At 34.7% G+C, this 22,381-nt stretch overlaps 1 protein-coding gene across 1 annotated transcript in view; it reads left to right on the forward strand.

Moving 5' to 3' along the window:
- The window catches only part of LOC106711428 (fizzy-related protein homolog), a 48,236-nt gene that overhangs the window by 16,044 nt on the left and 9,811 nt on the right, over positions 1–22,381 (forward strand). Inside the window, exon 2 of the mRNA XM_014503738.2 lies at positions 11,052–11,317. Coding sequence (XP_014359224.1) covers positions 11,052–11,317 — 266 coding nt within the window. The remainder of the gene's footprint in view (positions 1–11,051; positions 11,318–22,381) is intronic.

A 22,381-nucleotide genomic window follows, 5' to 3' on the forward strand; every position in this document is an offset into this window, starting at 1 on the left:
GTGCTACAAGTCTAAAACCGGATAATGTATGGTCCACATGTCAACGGGACTGATCTCTTTTGTGTGATTGCCACAATTTTTTTACTGTCTATTCCTCTCGAGCTTTTGACACCTGAAATATAGAGCATAAATCACTTGTCACGTAGGTATACTTGTGTCCCAACACGGTAGGACTCTGACGTCATTTATAGACAGGTTATGTAATGCCTGATGAGCTTTGACAGCTCTGTTATCATTAATCTGCCAGACTCGAGAATCAATACCTTTTTCAATGTCAAAATAAGTAAACTCAATTCTAAGTGGACCCTAATGTAAACTGGAGTAGGTAACTTAAATGAAAGCCACTTTCAAAAAAGTTACATTGTACTCTTGCACTATTTCGACTGTATTTAAAAAATAATCTAGTACTAAATCAATGAAATTAGATTTTCACATTTATGTAACAAGTTATATTCCAGCGACTTGATCAGTCTATCGTCTTCTCAAAACTGTAAAAAAAATATTTTATAAAGGAATGTTTGAATAATTTTATGCAATCGTCTAACAAGATTTCGGTCGCAGACAGAACGTCAACAGATATTTATTTTTATTGCAGTCAAATCGATGGGAATAACATTTCCTAGCGGAGTGCGGCGTATTGTGGCGACGGGCGACGGCTAGGTTTACAGCCGCGTTATCGGTTCAATGCACTCGCGAATCATCGATTTTTCTGAATACATAATGAAGTGACGACGAATACATTTCGATTATTCCGTATGCAGCGACGATGCCGCGATTTTTATGCTTTAAAATCGATTACACATTCTAATTAAAGCTTGAACGAGCGACGAATGTATGAATGTCGATTGTCTACTTTTGTTATTTAATATACACGATGCGATGGTGTTTCGTATTATACCGAAATGTTACACGAAAGTTAACATATAAAGTCTCTGTCCAATAATGCAAATATTAAAGTCAATTGAAAGTTGAGAAATTATTGTGTATTTAGGTATAAGTAATATGCAATTTATAAGAGGTTCTCAGTATGTGACATAAGTGTCCTGCTATGTTTATAAAGAGGTCTTGCGGTAAAATATTATCGTTCGAGGAAACATATTTATTAGTGTGCTTTTGACTTCGTTGAAAGGAAAAATAAAGTAGAATTCTTCGCATTAAAACTATGAATAGTGTAACGTTTATTATTATACTCTGTGTTGCGTAAGCATTTCGTTTTAACTTAGTCGGCTGGCTTAAAAATTATGTCGCCAGACTTTACCTGTTGTAATGATCCTCATTCACGTTGAAAAGTACATTCAGACGAAAGTCTCTACCTCTAATCACCTCATTAGTGTAATACGGTCGACAGCTCATATTTCCTTTTAACAAAAAGGACAAAGTTTTAGAAATAAACATATTGCCTTATTTCAAAGAAACTTCAGCATAATGACCTCAAAAGGGATATAATCTAATTTGAAATGCGGTAAAATGCAACGTTTTATTTTTTGAGTCGACAGCGTTAGGACACGTGGGCGGCGATACGTTACACACACGCAGACACCCAGACACTGAGTGTGTAATTCGTTCGTTTCATCAGCTAAGCCAGACAATTGTACAGGTTCAACGCACCTATGTCGGCGGTGGGGCGCCATTTTCCGTTTTCCACGTGAAGTGAACGCCCCCTAATACTCGTGTATCTAGTCATGATGTTTAAATATACGGTCTCATTACGATGCTATATTTAAACTAGAACCCCTGTCTGTCGTTCGTTACGAGTTTAAAGTTTCGTCTCAATAAATTTCTCCCGCGTTTAGAATTTCAAATTTCAGTCCGCTCTCAGCAAAGTGCGAGACCTGTTCTAAAGAGTGATGCATCCGATACTAAAGGTTTTAAAAAAATCTTTATTCATAACGTTGCCTAAGTTTGGACTCGATTAGAAGGTCCTGTAGAGGACCGCAGTAAAATTGAGATAAATATGCGACGAATCTCATTGATTTAGTTTTATTTACACGCATAAATGTCGTTGCCTTTGAATAAGGTTTGAGAATATTTTTTTCAAATCTAAAGCTCCAATGGAACGTAATAAAATGAGAGTTTTATTATTTGCTTGGTGCATTATTAACTATATAGTAAATAATTGTCAGATTCTAGAGCAAAATGTATGTTACAGACCCCAAATATAATTTTGTATATTTTTCATATATTAACGGTGCATATGAATAAATCTTCCATTAAAACAATTTAAAGCATTATAAATCATAACTTAATATCATATTTACACATAAAATGACTCGTTTTAAATATTTTTGTTACATTAAAAAAAGATAACATAGATAGCAGTACCTATAAAGACAGTCTAGCAATTTATAACAGCGTAAGTCGTAATTAACCACCCACAGTTGTCGATTGTCGAGCGTGGTTGCTCCCAGCGAGATCGCATCATATCTAGGAAGCTAGCTAAGCAACTAACAAGAGGCAATATGGGTTCCTTGCCTTACAGGGCACCGCGGATAATGACTCTGTCAGAATACTATGTTCTCAATGATTTGTACATTGCTTTGTGTTTAATATTAAGTACAATTGTCTACTATTAGTTAGGTTTCTTTGTAATTATTGGATGGAGAAATGAGTGGGTGGGCTATAGAGAGGAGACGAATAGTTTTATTTAACAATATAATGATGGGTGCAATAGGGTTTAATTTCTTTATTTCTGATGACAACACTTTTCTGTGTGGGTTGTTCTTTTTTTTTTGACAAAAAAAGTTATAAAGGTAATATTGTCGACTGATAATTCCAATTCGACTCAAATAACCTGTCAATCAAAAAAAAAATGTCAAGAGATTTGATGGTGGAAAGAATAATACCAATCTTATTTTGATACGAGCGGTTCATGCTATAATATGTAACTCATTTGACCTTAGGACGAGTCTCCAAAAAGGAGCTCATTTTAAGATTATTTAGTTTGCAAAACCCCAGCGATATGGAAGTCAGTGCTCTTATTCTACCCGCGCAAGTCGTAAACGTGAACCTCGGCTATTTTATGCAAACGGCAAGTAGAATACAAACTGCTGTTTTTGTTCTCGGTGCATTAATAACATAATTTTATACCTATCAAGTCCCTAACTTACTAGTGTGCTTTGTTTTTTTTTTGATAATTTTAAAATTTAATTTATATTCAAAATGTTTTTGTTGAAACTTGTATGTGAACAGGAAATTACTTGTGGTAACTTTATCTATTTGAGTGGTTAATGTTAATGTAAATTATATGTAACTCTCATGAGCCTAATAATTAAATGTGGTCAGTGATAAAGAAAATTCATTGCATATCTTGATTTATTTTTCGTTTATCGTAGCTTTTTAAACACGAAAAAGTTTTTATTTGACACATGATTTAGTTTTTATTATTATTTATAACAGTTGAAGCCACGTGGTTTTAGCGTAGAGCACATTTAATTTTACGTATTAAACACATACTTTAGGTTTTAAATAAAAATATTCTAACCGTGAACTACCACTGCCAGAATATGTTGTTGTTAAAGAGATATTGAAATTGTAAATGAGGGATAATGATTGAGTTTCGACAGTGGAAATCCACAGTTATAACAAGAAACAGTCACCGTAGAAATATGCACTTAAAATAAACAACAAAACAGTAGATTACCTTACGTAGTTCCCCGAACAGTTGCATGTTATTTCGATTGTGTAACGTTCGGGTCAAACGATAAGGTTATATAGCTCTGATAAATGGGTGCATTCAATACAAAAACATTGGCTTTAAGCATGCGTTGTTCGAGTGGCCCTAATAGACACGATAACGATGTTAAGAAACTACAATGCCATGTGAATGCGTGATGCGAGATGCATTGCATTGCATTGCATTGACATGCAGTTTGCGATGCGCATTTTACCGTTACCGACGTAGCGCTATTACTAGTGTAGAGTTAGGAAAAGCCTAGACTGGAATGGACTTGCATTCCATAAAATAAATAACTATGTACATCGATTGCAGTGGGTGTATTTTGCATGATATGATAATTATAATATATAGCTTTTCAACGCGACTTTTCGCGCGGAATTAAAATAAAATCGAGTAGAGTTTATGCGTAATTCCAAAGTGTTCTTCAGCTATAGCAAATTAAATCCAGATCTGTGCAGACATCGATCCATCCAAACATTCTCATTTAAAATATTATTAAGATATAGTAAGATTGTTTGGTAACTTCACAAACGGAGTTTATACAAAATTCTAAAACTGAAGTTTAGTAGGTATGTCTATTAATATTTTAAAACAATACCGTAGCCTGTGTGTAACACCTAAGGTTATAAATATACATATGTACATGTTCTTACAGTTCATGTGACATGAACTTAAACAATATTGAGGTGACTTTGAATTCATTACGTTATCGGAAGATGTTTATTTTAAAGTTGAACAAGCTGTGTACACTGCACATGACTCTGTTTCTATCGGTTTTAGAATTCATTAAAATTCCTTTTATGACTACAAAAAAAAAAGAATTTATATAAATTATTGTACCTAGCTAATTCGATGAAATATATTTTAAGGATGTTCATATGTAAAATATATTTTTTTTAAGAATCATTAGTCTTTTTAGGTTGATGTACTCATTTTTTGTTATAGCAAATTCTTTGGTGATGTAATTTATTAAAAAAAGTTGAGTGTTTTTACAAGAACTTATCTAAATTTATCGCTTACAATCGTTACTAGATCCTTATTGGTTATGAAGCGAATCTAAAGTGCCATTTGAAGCGGTAGTAGCTCCAGTTGACGTAACTTTGTAAATGGGTCGCGTTATCAAACCTTCATGCACCGCACCTGCGCACACGCATCGTACTGTTCTAAATTTACCTGCATACATTATATACTGTGTAAAGACTTGTTGTTACTAGGTACTTCAAATATGTTCCATAGTTTTGTAGAAGATATGTCGTTGACCTTTAATTTTTTTTTAACTAAGCGATTAGCTGTGACAATTTTTAGTATTAAAATGTGCAATTAAACTGTCGACATTTACATTTGTAATGTAATTTATTTTTTGTTTTTGATGGCCAAGGCGAGAACGGAAAGGACTTAAAAATAAAGTTTATTATTAAATAGTATGAACTAAAAAGTTTGTTTTGACCTCTGTAACATATGGTTATTGTAAATGCCTGTCCATTTGGGCTTTTAGGACATTCATGGGATATATATTAATTTAATTAACATGTTTAAAGTCATTTCAAGGGATCTTCGATGAATTTTTGTTGCACTGTATTTTTATTTTTTAAGAACCGCAGTTTTGGTGCCATTTTTATTAAACTTTGATGATTGGAGGATTCAAAAAAGGTTATGAAATAATTTACTTCAAAAATTTGTAGTAAAAAATAACAACTTGTTTTACTTTTCAACTAACTTATTAGACAGTAAATGTATATAATTATTTCTGTATTGTAATTAGTACACGGTAGCGTGTTTTCGAACTCACGACCGGTTCCGCCCATCCATTACATTATCGTAGTCACTTATGACTAAGGCAGTAAAACAATAGACACGCCTAAAACCATTTAAAAAAGCTTCAAATGATATCAACAAGGGAAAATGGAAACCCAGCAACTACAATGCGGTATAGATAAAATTAGATAGGTAGACATGGGTAACTCAACTAAAATTTATGAGCAGATCAGTGAACCGGCAAGCAGCTCAGCTCAATTTGTACCTGCATAGAGTTGTGATTTACGTTTCGAGTTTAGAACACCTAGTCTCCAGTTAACTCGTCGACTCATATAGTTATAGTAGGTACATCGCCATGCGCTGTGAGCTGCCAATTTAGTTATTGAACCGCAGCTCAACGGTTCATGTTTATGTGAGCTGAAGTTGTGAACCGATTCGTGCTGATTTACACATGATTTTAGATGGGTGTTTTAAAACGAAGTGTTCTTGATAAGACATTATCATTAGATATTCACATAAACTGTGTCATAGTCTGCGGTCTGTTATCTAGGTGCTTGGCTTTAAGGTGGTTTTGTAAAACACACAGGACGTGATTGTAGGTCGCTATAAAATGCTATCAGGTAGAATGATAAGTGCATTAAATGTTTGCGATATATGTCGTTATCTTATAAGCAATGATTAAAGTCCAAATATCTTCTTTTAAAGTCCATATTAAAATGCCCAACTTGAAATGTGAGTTACATTAAGAACGTAGAACGTTACGTATGATGCTCAACTGCCTTACAAAGCCCGCAATAAAAACTGATAATAAAATAATTAATTCTATTGTTTTAAATATTTCTAATTACTTGGCTGTTATTTTAAAGAATGATTCTGGCTACTAACCGTGGGTTTTTGAGATCAAAATCCCCGTTTAAAACACATTGTTATTTCTGTTTCGTCAAAGATAATGACAAGTATGACGATATGTTTTCTACAGAGATTTTGATCTTGGAAACCAACGGTGAGACAGACATATTATGCATCTTCTTGTTACATTAGGATAACATACTCGGTACGAGAAAATTCGTGGGATCCATTTGTTGTTAGTGTGTGTTCCCATATATGGGTACACGGTCGTGTGTGTACTTGTATAGGATATTCGCTAGATCAATTCGTTCCAATTTGCAGACAATTCTGTAGCAGTGAAGAAATGGATGTGGGCAGTGACCATGTAGGTGGCGGCCTTGTGAACGTCGGTTAAACATTAACAATTAGTCTAATACACCCACCTTCGTAAAATCGACTCTAAAACGTTTATAAATTCAGTGCAAATTTCCATCCGGCAGGACGTCGACAAATTTGGCGATGGGACAGAATTAATTACGTCTGTCCGTTTGTCACGTAGCTAACCAAATAAAGTACAAAGTATAACGTCGCTGTCCATGTATGGACATCACTCAGGAAGGAATAGGTGTGATCGAACTCGAATATGAGCTGTACAAGCAGATAGCAACTAATGGTATATTATTTATTCCGTTCCGTCGTATTGTAATGCAATTTCGGTGCGCGCTTCCGATGTCCGGTCGCTGGCGAGTGCGTTGACCTAAATCTTAGCTCGACTTTTAAATACATAAGTAACCTTGAGTTATTTCACGGTTAAAGCTGTTTGGAAGTATTGGAGAAAGCTTAAGGTAGTCTATTTGAAATTATCCGTCATGGTGTAAACCTAAGGAATTTATGAACTGTTAATAGCGTAAGTTGGTTGTTAAGTTTTAAAATGTATTTCTCGTAACGTCTTACTGAAATATTCATATCTCAATATCATAGTTAAAAAAAAAAATTCAGTACACTTGACAATGTAAATTTAAAGCCCCGTAATAGGATAAGTTCCTTATACGATGGTTTGGAGATAAAATCGTTTCACGAAATCGATTTCTCGCTCATGAAGTATTCATGCGCATTCGATTATGCGTAATTGCGGTGGAAAATCTATGCGGAAAATTCTTAGAAGCGAACGCGGGTCGGCGAGCATTTATTCCGCGCATGCACTCTGCTGGGCGTTATGAGTTATGTTCTAGCTAGTTTCACACAAAGGTATCACAATGCCATAGAGTAGTACAGTGCTGTGCTGCTATTGTATGATGTTAAGTATGTTAAAACTTTAGTACTGCATTGTCCTACTGCTCTGTCCTCGTGTGAAACTAGCATAATTATTGTACAGCTGATATAATGGACGGCATTGAAATGACGTGTGGGTGTATACCGGTTGTGCGTCTTGTCTTGATGTATTAGCATAACATCAACATAACATATCTAACAGGCGAGAGATTTATATTATGTCAGGTTGATTCCGCAACGCTGCATCGGATTTAATTGTGTCTTGAAGAAGAAGAAGAAAATTCTTGTTCGATGATTGTTTTCACTCTTAAGGTCATTGAGAATACAGATGTTTCGGTAGTGGAAACTTACGGGATGTAAGGAAAAATAAGCAATAATGCTCGTTGCATTTTATGAGAATTTATTTATCCGTTTGTTCAAAATCTGCATACGTTTTGATGGCGCTCGATTCGTGGAACGTGTTCCGAATAACAAGTGTATGGACTCGTGACGGGTAATTGTTTTTACATAGCGCTTTAATGCTTAACTTGAAAGTTCTAAACCTAATTCGTGAATACATTGAAACATGAAAAAATAATTTTTGTAGTTATTTTCCTACTGAACACGTGTTAATGTAATAGAATTTTTCTTTTTAAACAACCTTATGTAAATAATTAAGAAAATATATAAGTGAATTAATAATAGTGTGAAATAAAACAAAGAAAAATTGAATTTAGAACATAACGGAGTCTTCCGGAAATGTGTATATTCCTCGGTCATTATACCGGAAATCAATAGGAGTCATTCATCGGTGCTCGAACCTTATTATAATCTACTGACTTATCAGTACTATATTAATTATTTAATTAAATTTACTCATTAATATAACTGTTACAAATAACTTATAGCATTCGATAAAACACGTTATTTAGCGCCGTTATTGCTACGAAGTCCCATAGACGCAACTAAACCAGGAAATGGTTTTTTATCCCAGTTATGGGACGGGTTCAACTATAATATGTTCATACATGTCTTCTATGGTATATCTTTTAAGTCATATATCATATACTATATTTACCTTATCAAATTCTATTCAAAATAAATGTATTTAATATTTTATGGCCATATATCGTGTTAAATATAAAAATGTCTAGACTATAGACTCAACCTAAGTCGTGATTGAGAACAATACAAAGTCAATATTCTGAATCATACTACCACGCCCGTCTGTGTTTGATTTTGAAAATTGTTTTACCTGGGTTATTTACATGACATAAGCTATAATAGGAAATAAACGAGAAATGCGGGGAGAAATAGGTATTGTATTTAGATATTTATTTTTACAGAATCTGAATATTATTGAAATTTACATATCTTTAAATTTAGAATCATATAGAAAACAAAAAGGTTTTACAGGCATATGAATGTGAAGGGATTGGGATGAGGGGAACGGAGAACATTGGAACATTGCCTATTTGAAAGCCGAAAGTTGGTGTGCTGACCCAAAATAGAATAGAATGAGAACGTGGAAATTATTGTAAAGAACAAGCACACTGATTTTAAACTGCATTGAACATTGTCTCACTGTCTTTATAAATAGGTCACTCGTTGTGAGACAGGAGTTTGTAATTAATAGAACGCGAGCATTATTACATCTTGAAACCGCAGTTGCATATGCAGTTATATTATGTAACAAGTACATAGCTTTAATATAAAATATGTCGATTATATTCTTATGTGATCGTTATAATAAAATAGATAATACAATTGCGCAAACAACAAACAGGGAAATGGACAAAAGAGTTGTGCAGAATATTAGACCTAGGTTTATGTAAAGTGCATCTAGAAAATTGTCGCTTACTAGTCAAATTTTGAATTTCGAATGTTGTTACACTTATATAAGAATATATTGTTATCTCAATTTTCTCCAAAAATTAGAGGGAAAACACAATATTGTTGTACAGTTGTGACACTGGAATCTAACCGTTAGATACAAGGATTGGAATGTGCTTTATACATTTCTCCAGTCTTTCCCGTTTACGTATTGTCTTTTTGTTTGTAAAGAGTTTTAGCTCCGGTAACTAGTTGGATGAATCAGCAATACTTTGACGTAGTGCAATGATTCACCGGTCGAATGCTCGGTGAACTTTAGTGGTGTGCCATTCCTTCAAAGATTATATTTTTGGCAATGTCTCCCGCGGTTGTCGGCGAATCGTCAACGCGTTGTGATTGATATTTTTAAATGGCTACATGATTTTTTTTTTCATTTATATAGGGCTTGTTTTAATTGCAGTATTTTCAAGTTGCCACTGATTTTATCTGTAGTTGTCTGTGCTTTAGAGATAAAACTAGATTTATTTTAATGGCAGGAAGCAAAGACATTTATAGATTATTATACCTTTTACTTTATTGCTTTAAACAAAAAAAAATCTTGAAATTATTTAAATATAATTAATTTATTTTTGCAAATTAAACTAACTTTAAGCGCATATTTCAAAGGCTATTTAAGTATAGGTAATGTAGGTATATTCGCAGATATAACTACTCTGTAGGTAATTAATTTGATGCTGAAACCACGATGACGCACTGCTGGCTATTAATAATTTCCGTAAAAAATCAGATTGCCTAGCAAAAAGCTAAAGCTTTGTTTTGCAGAGATTAAAAATTGAATTATAGTCTGTGTTAAACACCATCGGGATAGACAAATGTCAATGTGATAGAAATAGATTGCGAAGACATCGTCACTACAAAATTCCGTAAAATAAATTACATTTAGACATGAAAAATAGTATTGTTGGTAACTATTTGAAAATATGGTGACAGTGATCATATATCAAGTAGAGATAAATGTTGTACCAATGAATCAGATGGCACGCGCCACCGCATCTGGCAAGTCGACGCGCTTACGCATTAATACCATGCTATACCTAGACAGGTCAATTTACGACCATATCTATTGTACGACGGTAACACTTTCTAAGCTGTTAATGTATAGTGGTGCCGGATTTATTACGTATACTTTTTCCAATTAGGTATAAAAGTATCTAAAGATTACTATAGATACGTTTATGTCGTAACATGTTCAGTCTCAGCAACACTTCCTGCGAGTACTCTTTAATATTTGAAATTCGTAGTAGCATTGAAGGTGTTGACCAATTTTTTTAATGTAAAATAGCAAAGCTGAAGCACGGTTCGTCATATTAGATAAAATTGTTAATATCCACAATGTCTGGTGGCAGTGTTTACGCACAATTTAACCAATTCTGTGGTTAACTTTTGTAGAATAACTAGAGCTCTATAAAGTACTCAAAATAATAGAAATCAAATTTAGTAAATACATAATTTAGTTGTTTATTGCTTAATATTCCTTGTTAATGTATGATATATTAATTATTATATTCATTTATTGTTTTCCTCCAATTAGTAATTACATTTATTTTCGTCGCATCATTCTGCATTTGACGAAAACAAACCAAATGAGCCATGAACATTATGTGTACTAAATTTTGTATCCTTAATTAAAGCAAGGTTTCCATTACAGCTATACGTCGAGGCACAGAGAACCAGCCGGCTAAAAAGGCGCGTTCGGAGGGCGCCGCTAACGATGGCACTGGCGGGCGTGAGCACCTTGCCTATACCTGTCTACTTCGGAATGAGCTCCTGGGCGCGGAGATAGACGAGCTACGGGGTCCAGCATGCGAGAGCAGGGCAGCACTGGGCGCTGTGCAGCTTGCTTCGGCTGCCACTGCTGCGCTATCGTACTCGCCGCGCGTCTTCAAGTTCAGAGCCCCCGTCCATAGTGCAGAGGTAAGCATTTATTAACTATCCAACAAACGTATAAACTAAGCTGGTCGGAACATTGTCTGTCATTTTAGGCACCACACAATTATAAATTCTGTCTAGATTTTTTTACACTATTTTGCTGGCTGATCGGGCTGATGGTGTTTCAATAAAACTCGTGTTCGTACGAGCTCCATTATAGTTGATCTAGTTGTGTGCTGAGTATATATGAAATGCTCTTTTTAAAGCTCTTATAAAGTGACAAATAAGTTAATTCCATCTTAAATTATTATGTGACTGCTATCTTAGTTTCCACGCCAGATAGCGTTTGGAAATTAGCTGTTCGATGACAATATTGATGGTCCCAGTGATTTATATATTCGGAGAGCCATTAATTTTATATTGCATGTGGTGCAGTAAAACTTGGATATAATCGTCATTTTAATTCTGCCATTTAATGAATATTCTGAATCCTTAAAATTTAATTAGTAACGGCTATTTGTGATAAAAATTTGCATTTCTGCCTTAATTCCATTCCGGTCTTTGATTTGCAGCAGAAAGTAATTAGAAACATAAAATCCATCAAAGTCGTTTCGTCCATAGCTTTAATTTATGACATACGTCATGGTCTTTGCAGAAAGAAGTTAACAAACGTTCGACCTGCGCTCTTTTGTGATGATGCTCTAAAATAATTATCGACAATACATAAGTTTTAATTTAAAAATATCAAAATATTTAAATTGACCTTTTGCATAAAAATATTTTTAGTTTTCGAGTGTTTGATCCTTGGATGGAAATTTCTATAGCTAATTTGGAATTGTTACAAACACTAGCAAATAGGATTGCATGTTTAATTAACAGCTTTTATCGAAACTGTTGAAAAAAAGCGAACGATATGCGATACCCGTGTGCATATTTGGCTGTGTCTAATTGCACCGCAATTTTGGCTCGCAACCAATAAAACGAATAAAAAATAATTAGCAATTTACACGTTTTTCTTGAATTGGCAAAGCGCACAGTTTTTTGTTAAACGTTTAATTTATACCCTCGCGCGCATCAAAAAGTCGCGACGATAAATTTCGTTTCGAGATTTGAATGCCGAATGTCAGGGACCGGCTTTTGAAGCCTGCATTTTATTTATGGCCGTATCACTCTCGTGTAAAAGCAATATTTTTTACAATTTGATGAGTTATTTAAGAGATATTAGTGCACCTCTTTATACGTAAGCAATAAAACCACTTTTTATACCCATACCCCTTTGGTTCTGATCTACTTTTCCGACTGTTATATCCACTTATGATAACCGGAATCCCACTAAGCTTATCTTCTTAGTGTTTTTAATTTAATTCACTGATCCGTAATGATGATACAAATTGAGCATGACCTTTTTAACCCTGAAATATTAAGTTTATTTGTCCGGGTTTTTAAGCATGTTGTTTTAAGGAATAAATGTAATTTGAGCTGAATCTCACATCGATATTATCAGAAATATCGATTCTAAAAAAATAAAAGCCTAAATCGAGCGAGTTTAATAAGATTTTATTTTAGGGTCAAACGACTACGTGTGAATTTTGAAATCTCGAAACTGTCAGCAATAATATCTTTATTGCCTCGTATTTATTTTGATGCACTTTTGCCCAACTTTTTCTATCACACAGTTCAACGACCGCTGGTTTTCCTTTTTTTATTTTGAGGACCGGCACTTTGAAAGTGAAAATTTCGATCCCCTCATTTAAATTATCAGGTTGCAAGGATTCCTACATCCAGATTCACTTTTGTTTGTATCGTTTGGAGTCGTAAAGTGCTGAGTTTTGCTTCGAAGGTGATACTGCAGCAAGATTGAACCTTTTAAATTAGTATTTTTCAGATTGAATGGGACTCATTCTTATATCCTCGGATACCGTCTGACGTCTCGACATGTCTTCTGCGAACCATTTTATTTTCATCAATTTGTTTTTTTAATTAACGTTTCCGATTCCGAGAGATTGAATTGCCAATGCAAACATAATTAGCGCGTAATGTAAATGTGATGCGAAGGTGCAAGCGGTTTTCTTTTTTGATTTTTTTTTTACATATTCGTACACGCGTTCCCTTGCGTAAGTGACGGCCGTACTTTGCATGACGTTTGTTTTTTATGGTGCATAAACATTGACATGATTGGCACATTTCTGACACAGGAAGTCATATTTATGCTTGGAATAAGCTGCAATAAATGTGAACATCTCATTCGATCACGCATGCACCGGTACTGTTCTGTTACCAACTCGTGTGGTACAAGAAGTTTAATAACCTCTGAAGTAAATCAAGTTATTCTTGAAGTGAGAATTAAAGAGCTTTAGGTTGCTTTGATCCCTAAAATAATAATTCATTTTTAAATTAAACAAGGAATGGATGCCTTTGATAATGTCATACGTAATGAAAACTTTGATTCAGTAATTTTCAGTGTCAACGCGGCTTGCTTTTGTTTTGACGATGCCGATAAATTTCGCGCTTCGATTGTGTAATATGAGAACGATTTTGTATCAAATATCGATGCCTTTGGTGACGTAAAAGCCAATGGTAGCCTGATCAGCGATTTATGTTGTGTTTTGTTTAAAGTGCTTCGCAAAGTCTTATTTGAATAACGACATGTAATTGTGACACGTCGGTCGGCTCTTTAGGTTTATTGGATACAAATTAAATAAATCCCTTTGATGTTTTTTTTAATAAATACGAACAGAGATTTTGTTTTCTAGTCCTAGTAGCTGTGATAGTTTCTCAATCCCTTGTACATATTTCATCATCATATACGATTAACACTTTAAAACCAGGGGTAACTAATCTTTTTTGTTAAGTGGTCCGTATTTAGTATTTTGGAAATAATGCCGAACTTTACCTATGGTGCTGTATTTACTTGACATTAAATTTTTGATACTAATTAACGGTCTGACTGATTCTTACATGATTCTCAGTCGATCTTAACTGATTAACGGTCTAAACCCGTCGATCTGCGCGTGTAGTGTTGAACAAATAATTCTGGATAAAAATTCGTGAATAAACATCAGTCATCTTTAAATAGTGTAGATAGAAGTTATGTTTTCGGACTATAGTTTGTGCAGCCCTGCTTTGAATCAATAAGCGAGTTAACGCTAATCAAACTGAACGTTCAGTTAAATAGGCCCGCAGTTTTCATGCAAAAATAACCTTTGTGTGTCAATTATCGCGGACGAAGCGTTTAGCGGACCGGTGACAATGAGGATGTGCTAATAGAAGGAACGCGAAACTTTTTATGTTAATTTTTATACAGAATGCAAATTTAATTCTTTTTTTTTCTTTTGTTATTTTGAATATTTATAAATATCCGTGCATCTTTTTTTCGTACGTCCATTACATGTTCGATACAATGGCATTGTTTTTTTCCACCATCAACATCGGCAAGCTAATATCTGTCCAGTCATTTGTCTGTCCGCCTGTCTGACATCACTCAGTGACAACGACCTAAAATAATAAATTATTTAAATTTTACGTACAAACGTTAAGAATATTGATTGTTTTGCGGGCGATGTCTGAGTAAAGTTTTACGATTCATGTACAAATATTGAACGTGTCTGAAAGATGTGCCGGATTGCGGTTGCGTTACCTAATTACATTCAAAATTGAAGTCTTTTATGATGACAATACTTTTATTTATGTTTTGGTTTTTATTTTTATTAAAAGTCTGATCATGGTTGTATTTTAAATCACGTCGCTGTTACGATTTGAAGTACATGTAACTTACTATTTTTGAATATGAGGTTCCTAAACATTGTTGTATTAAATACAATAGAAGTCGGACCACATTTATATATTTTTTTTTTTATATTATAAGGTGGCAAACGAGCAAACGACCACCTGGATTCGCCGCAATAGCGAGGCGACCGTTGCCCATAGACATCCGCAAATGCAGATGCGTTGCCTACCTTTAATTAACGGAGAAGGGGACGCACAGAAAGAGGATATTTCTTCTTCCTATGCGTCCCCTCTTCCGCCAAATCCACTTCCCCTTCCCATCCTTTCCTATAAAGAAAAGGATGGGAATGGAAAGAGGACAAAAATTAGGCCTCCGGTACCACATATTCCTAAGTCTTTTAGTCAAGAGGTAAAGCTTAAGAGAATGTGTTGGATTAGCGTAGCAAAGGAATTGTCCTTGGTCTATCAAAGCTGCGACCATCGTCTCTTGGTTTAGGCTTATAAGAAATAAAAGTTTAACTTGTTCTAAGATTAGCTGTAGATTTCACTGTCTTGATAGATGGAATGCATATACGCTAATCCGATAAATAATTTTTTAATAGATAGGGTTATAACAAATGTGCTTTTTAACACGTCTCAACTAAAACTTGTTTTTTTTTTGCATATTAGAAACGCAGTCTTTTGTCGCCTTGCCATATAAAATTTGTCTTTCCATTTTTAAAAATGTATACAAAAAAAAACATGACGCGAATAGTTTTACAATATTGATAATATGTTTCCGAGTTTTTTTTTTAATTTCAAGTCCGACGATCTAACTGTATTGGTTATTATTTTAGTAAATTATGTGTTCTTTGTGACTCTTGGTAATATTTAAATAATGTTTCTAACACGCTAATGCTTGTGTTGTTATGCTAATTTATTTCCCTACTGTACATCCTAAATCGGCCCCGGGTAGGGGACTGACTGCGGATATACAGAACAACTCGCACGGGAGGTGCACCGGCAATAATCAACGGTGCACCCCCAATGCGGAGCACGGGGAAATAAAACCACCTAATGCTGGTAACGGAAGAGGTTTATTTGTTGTGTATTTCGCCTTATATATGTTCTTAGATGCCTGACCAAGCATGAGCATTTACACGATCTTCATAGGTGTGTGTGTGTGTTACGTGCGCCCCAATCTTTTAGACTTCCTGCTACATATCACGTATGCTCTGCATATTTTTATCGTTGCTGTGGAATCTTCCGTTACTATGGGCAGGCTCTGCTCTAGCCATGGTCGTTGATACGAACATTCTGGGGAGTCTCCGGATTGCGAGGATGCGGGCTTCTTACAAGTAGACGTTGGCACATGACAGCTCTGCTGGGTGGGTCGGGGCCCTGGTAGATTCGGTATTTGATACGAACATTCTGGGGAGTCTCCGGATTGCGAGGATGCGGCTTCTTACAAGTAGACGTTGGCACATGACAGCTCTGCTGGGTGGGTCGGGGCCCTGGTAGATTCGGTATTTGATACGAACACTACTGTGTTCATTTATACTACTACAATACAAAACAAGCTCGTCAATAAATATTGTGATGCATTTGTCTCTCCAAGTATGTACCTATATACATCGAGGGTAGTTTAATAATTTCCCTGACTGTCTGAATTACAAATTTTTTAAATAAGCTGTGATAAGAAATTATCAAACCAAATAATCTAAAAAAAAAATTTATTAACGATCTTGGATTCCTAAAGAAGTACACACTAGTGATTCATTTTTTTTTTAGTGTATGTTGGCAAACGAGCAAGCGGCAATCTAAATTCACCAAAATTGCGAAGCGACCGCTTCCCATAAACATTGGAATTTGCAGATGTGTTCCCTTACCTCCTATTAACAGAGGAAGGAATGCACTGTAGGTGGATATTACCCATTCCTATGCGTACCATCCTCCACCAAATCCACCTTCCCTTCACATAAAGTATCTATTGTTCATCTATATATATAAAAAAAAGTCGTGTTAGTTACACTATTTATAACTCAAGAACGGCTGAATCGATTCGACTGAAAATTGGTGGGCAGGTAGCTTAGAACCAGGAAACGGACATAGGATAATTTTTAACCCAGTTTTCTATTTTTTATTCCGCGCGGACGAAGTCGCGGGTAAAAGCTAGTTATAGATGTAATAAACGGAAATGATTAAAAGGTTATAATTACAGAGCACGCTTCTAACACAATTTACCTTGTTAACACTTGCTATCTCCACTGCTTGCAATTTAATTATTTTTAGAACTACTGCATATAGGAAAATTTCAATGGAAGCTTAGATTTAATTAAAAAAGATAGATGTAGATAAATATTGTAGATAATAAATTAAAATTAAAATAAGGGTTATCAAATAGAATACAGTTATCTTATAAAAGTAGAATTTAATTAAACGAATTAAAAGTATTTCATCAAGACGTGGAGGAAATAAAATTAAAAAAAAAACAACATCCAAAACGATTCAATGTTGTATCCGTAAAAAAATCAGTATTGATTAAATTAAAAAGAATAAAAAAAAAACACCGAATGTATAGCCGCGTTCATTCGCGTTTCTCTTAATTAGTGTTTTTTTTTTATTGATTCGAACATCGAAATGCATTAGCCACACGTCAGTCTGCGGTGTTGATTGCCACTTGGTTGCTGGGTGTCGACATAAGCTAATAGAAAAGTTACCAAGCTCGGCAACTCTGACAACTTAAGACGTCGGAGTTCCCGAGCTTGATAACTTCGTGTCGGAGGTGATAGGTCGTTTATAGCAATATGTTCATTAAAATATGAAATTATTTCGAACACTTGGCAAGCTGCCAATCGCGTGCTCACAATTTAAGAAAAAACGTCGATATTGACCGTACATTGGTTGAATTCAAACACTTATGTACACGACTTTATTGATGAAGTTAATAGCTTTTTTTAATGATTTGCTTGAAATAAATTGTAAATTTGTAATCTGATTATTCGCTGAAGTAAAAAAATCTAAATCGATTTTAAATATTTTTTTTTAATTTGTTTGTTTAATTTGTTTTAATTTGTTACATGACTTATTATATGGGATATCCGTTTTGTGGGTGTTCGTTGTAGTTATTTTTAAATTAACTTGATGGTTAGCAGCAGCAGCAATTAATGATATACTGAGTAAATATTTAGCCGTGTATCCGCTCCGCTTCTAAACTATATCGGGAAAGCTATTTTCAGTACGCCAGCAGTCACTTTGGATCTTCACTTTACGATGTACCATAGCAAAGTATTAAGTATATTTTATATTGAAAAAAAAAAATGATAAAATTGTCCACATACCGACTTCATTTCTGAATTGAATTATGGAAACCTTTATAAACGAAGCCTAACCTTGATCTTGATTCAGTTGATCTTGACCCAATCAGATATATCATTAAATGTCAAAATGGCTTACTGAAAAAAGTAACAAATACAAGTAATCAGTTAACTCTTGCATATGTTAACAACAGCTCGTATTAAAATATAAAAAAATAGATCGTGCAACTTGAGGTCATTGCCTTTTTAAGTATTCAAACCAAGTTGGTATTTACAAAAATACAGTCACTGCAAGTTTTGGACTGACGCGTGACAAAATATATCGCTCGACTGGGACGTAATTGTAAATTATAAAAAAGGCTTTATTTCCTTTTCGAATCAAGTTTATAAATGCTTCTGATGTCGTTTTATTGTATTTGTCAAACTATATAAAATTATTTAAATAGTAATATTTCAAATATTCACTCTGTGCATCGATTACTCTGTGCGATTGGTGTGGAAAGTGAAGCAAATCCGAAATATACAGAAAAAAAAACTATTAAAACTATTCATGAAATTCTATATCTGTCGTACAAGTGCCACCCACAGTATTACATGTGCTCTAAGTCCTGAATACAAATTTGTATACGTTTTTACAATGCATTGGCATTTCTGACTCAATTCTCAACACTTGTCATATAAACACTATAGCTGTCGGTGCATACTTTGAATCCTAAAACAACTCCTTTCGTGTATTGTAATTTATTAATGCTTGCAATATTTTCGGTCGCAACAATCGGTTTTAACTTTGCTTACGATCGATTTGTGGAATGATTTCTAAGCAAATGACACATTGTTACGGCGCCGGATTTAATAAATCTTGACAATACATACGTGATTAATTTTAATACAATGCAATTAAGAATTTAAATATATTCTAATTTTTTTATAGCTTATTTAGCACATGTTGCATGGTTCTGTAGAAATCCTTACTACCATTTACTTCAATAACTCCCTTGTTCATTACATATTATTCCACCTTTATATTTCCTAAGTGATTATAAAAGTTTTTGGGTTTTAAACACTGCTTACACCTTAAAACACCTCCGGTAACGAGAGAGTAACAAAAACTGTAGGTTATCAACACGTGCCTGTCTTTTTTCTGTATTTCTCCCCACCATCTTTTGCATATTCGTCGCTAAATCAACTCTCAATTACCGTCCTAATCGATTAATAAAAACCATATCAAATTGATCATATCGAGGATTAATTAATAATTACAAAAAAGGTGAGATTAAGTTTTTCGACATTTTAATATGATTGTATTTCATACGCATTCGTAATGAATCGAGAAGTGAAGTGCGCATGCGCCGATACCGGCTGCAATTATAAACCACGCGGGCGCGACGAATCGCACGTCGCGCTCACATCTAATGCTTTTTGTCAGGAGTCCTTGAACGGATAAAAGTCTAGACGTTTTGCAATTTACGAATTTTTCGGCCGCGCATTTCAATGATGCGTGTGATCCCAAGGTTCATTGGTCCGTTAGTATCGCATCGGCTAAACTGCTTCGGTTTTATTAATCCTCTCGAGAGAGTCGACACCGGATCCGTGATTGAAATTTTCAACGCACGAAATGTACACCGTGTCGTATTTTTGCAGCGCTGCAAAGAACTATCGTGGCCCTAATCGGGTACTAATGCAAATCGTAAACTGCCATCATGGAAAATTTAACTGTTTCTAAATGTAATCTGTTCACGGTATACCTGCTAAATGGAAGGTTCCTATGAGAAAGGATATTTTGCAAGGAAATCGATTTGAATAATGGTTTTACGGAGTCAATGAGCGTGACCGTGCGAATTGAGGTAAGTGCGATCTCAACTCTATAGTTAAAAGTAGAACAAAAACCGATGTAACATCACTTAGCTACTGATGAATAAATACAGTAATTACTTCAAATGTTAGCGTACATTAAAACCTCTTAAAGTATCACTTAAAGAGTAATCAATGATAAAAATCTTTCAAAATGATACACTGTACCGATGATCCGTATTTGTTCATCAAAATTTCATTATTATATTTTTTTGTTTCGCGTTCAACAACCAAAACAGATTCAAAAGTTTGGTCTAGACTCACGGTCGTTGCCAGGGGATGAATCGTAACTTTTACATCGTTCGTTTCTATGAATGCATTTTTTATTTTCAAGTTCATAAAATCGATTTCTTTGTTGGTTGTTTTTGAACTTACGGCCTGTGACTAGCTGCCGTTGTGTTTTTGTAATCTAGATCATGTCTTAGATTGTCCTCCGAATTGCTGCACAGTCATCTTTCGATTGTTTAGATCGTCTTATACATTTTCAAAGACATTCGATCTATATTTTTAACCGACTTCTTCTTTAATTACATCGATTTTTTATGTCGAGTCATGATTATCTATATTACTCATTGTAGTTATTATAATTATTTGAATCATTATGCCTATTATTTTTTTACCTATACTCTCTAAATCTCTCCTCGTTGACGTTAACAATGATCAATTAAAGTCCAGATGTCCCTAATGTTATCCGATAGTCCGTCAGTGTGAACAGTTATGAAAATTTGTTGACATTCGTTGCATTACGTGGCTTAATACCTATGACATTGGAATGGTTCATGCCAGTTCGTAACACGTGCCTGATACGGTTTGCATCTAGGTATTCGTTCATTTATCACTATTGTTATTCATATCGCAAAAAAAAAACTGGCACAGAATATGCTTCGTAATCGAGTTTTGTTAGTAACATGCACATGGAGACCAAAACTATAAATTATTGGAAACTTGTCAAAGAAATCTTGATATGTAACATATAAATAAGTTCGACGACTATAATTTTATGAGATATATTTCTTGTGATAATTAATTGGATATTTGATGATCGGACGTTTTAGATTACCTTCCAACATTCTTAGTAAAAATCAGGATGAGCTTGCATACTATATTTGCATTTTTATGACCAGAGACCCAGACCTTTTTCTATAAAATTTCATATACTTTTTTGCTTAAGCGCTAAATTATTTGCAGTTGTTTACTTAAATTAAATATTGGAAGGTAAACAACCTGTTTGAATCTACTTAGTGTGGCTCCTGTGTCATCATCAGCCAATGAACCGGTCACCTGAAGTGGCCATCCGTGTTCACTCAGCGTCTTGTTTACAGAAACAACATCTACTGGTACGCGAGGGAATTTTTGCCAGACTCATCTACGTGGCCTTAATTTTTTCCGTCTATTTACACAGCCTCATTGTTTGTGAAGGCTTTTTACTGCCGAGGCCCGATAGGGTTGACAATACTGTAAATGAACGTTATGTTGATATGAGTCCATTCATTACTCTGAGAATGTAAAAATGTAATGTCAAGTGAAATCAGTTTTTCAATAATACGAGTCGATTTGCTACAAAAATGTTTATGTGCGCGTCACTAGATATTGTTTTAGAATCGACATTCAGAGTCATAAGACACATTAAGTGATGTAATCGTTTCAGGGACATTGAGAAAGTATTAAGTAATACGGAAGCTGTGATAAGATGGGGTCACCAACCTCGGAGTATGATGACGTTTTCCTTGCGCTGATACGCGACTCGTTCAAATCGTGTTTGAATAAGATTCGAATGGCATTCTTCTATGCTAATATGCAAGTCGCCGATGACTTATGTCCGTCTCAGCCGTTTGAATTCATTATCGTGATTGTTTGTATGCGACGTAAAAGTTTTGTTTAATTTGAAACGAGTTCCGTGTTATAGATTTGGTATTCTCTTCGTACCGTGCGGCTAGGAGTAGTCTTGAGAACATCTGCAGTGGTATATTTTTTATTGCAACACTTACAACGTGACCCGCTTACGGAACCATCCAGGTCACAAAATGTGCCATTCATTTATAGCGCCAATCAATCTGTTATCTCAGATCTAGTCACTAGTTGGTGGATTTCTAGCTTTTTATGCGTCTGCCGTGTGGGGTCGTTGACCTTTGATTCTGATTGCTCATTCATCTTACATCATTGTGGTTTGGGACGTATTAAAATTTTTCTTTTACCTTTTCTTAAAGCGTTGCCGTGTCATTACTTTAATATTCTC

This window comes from Papilio machaon, chromosome 3 (genome assembly GCF_912999745.1).
Source record: "Papilio machaon chromosome 3, ilPapMach1.1, whole genome shotgun sequence".
Classification (NCBI taxonomy): Eukaryota; Metazoa; Arthropoda; class Insecta; order Lepidoptera; family Papilionidae; genus Papilio; species Papilio machaon.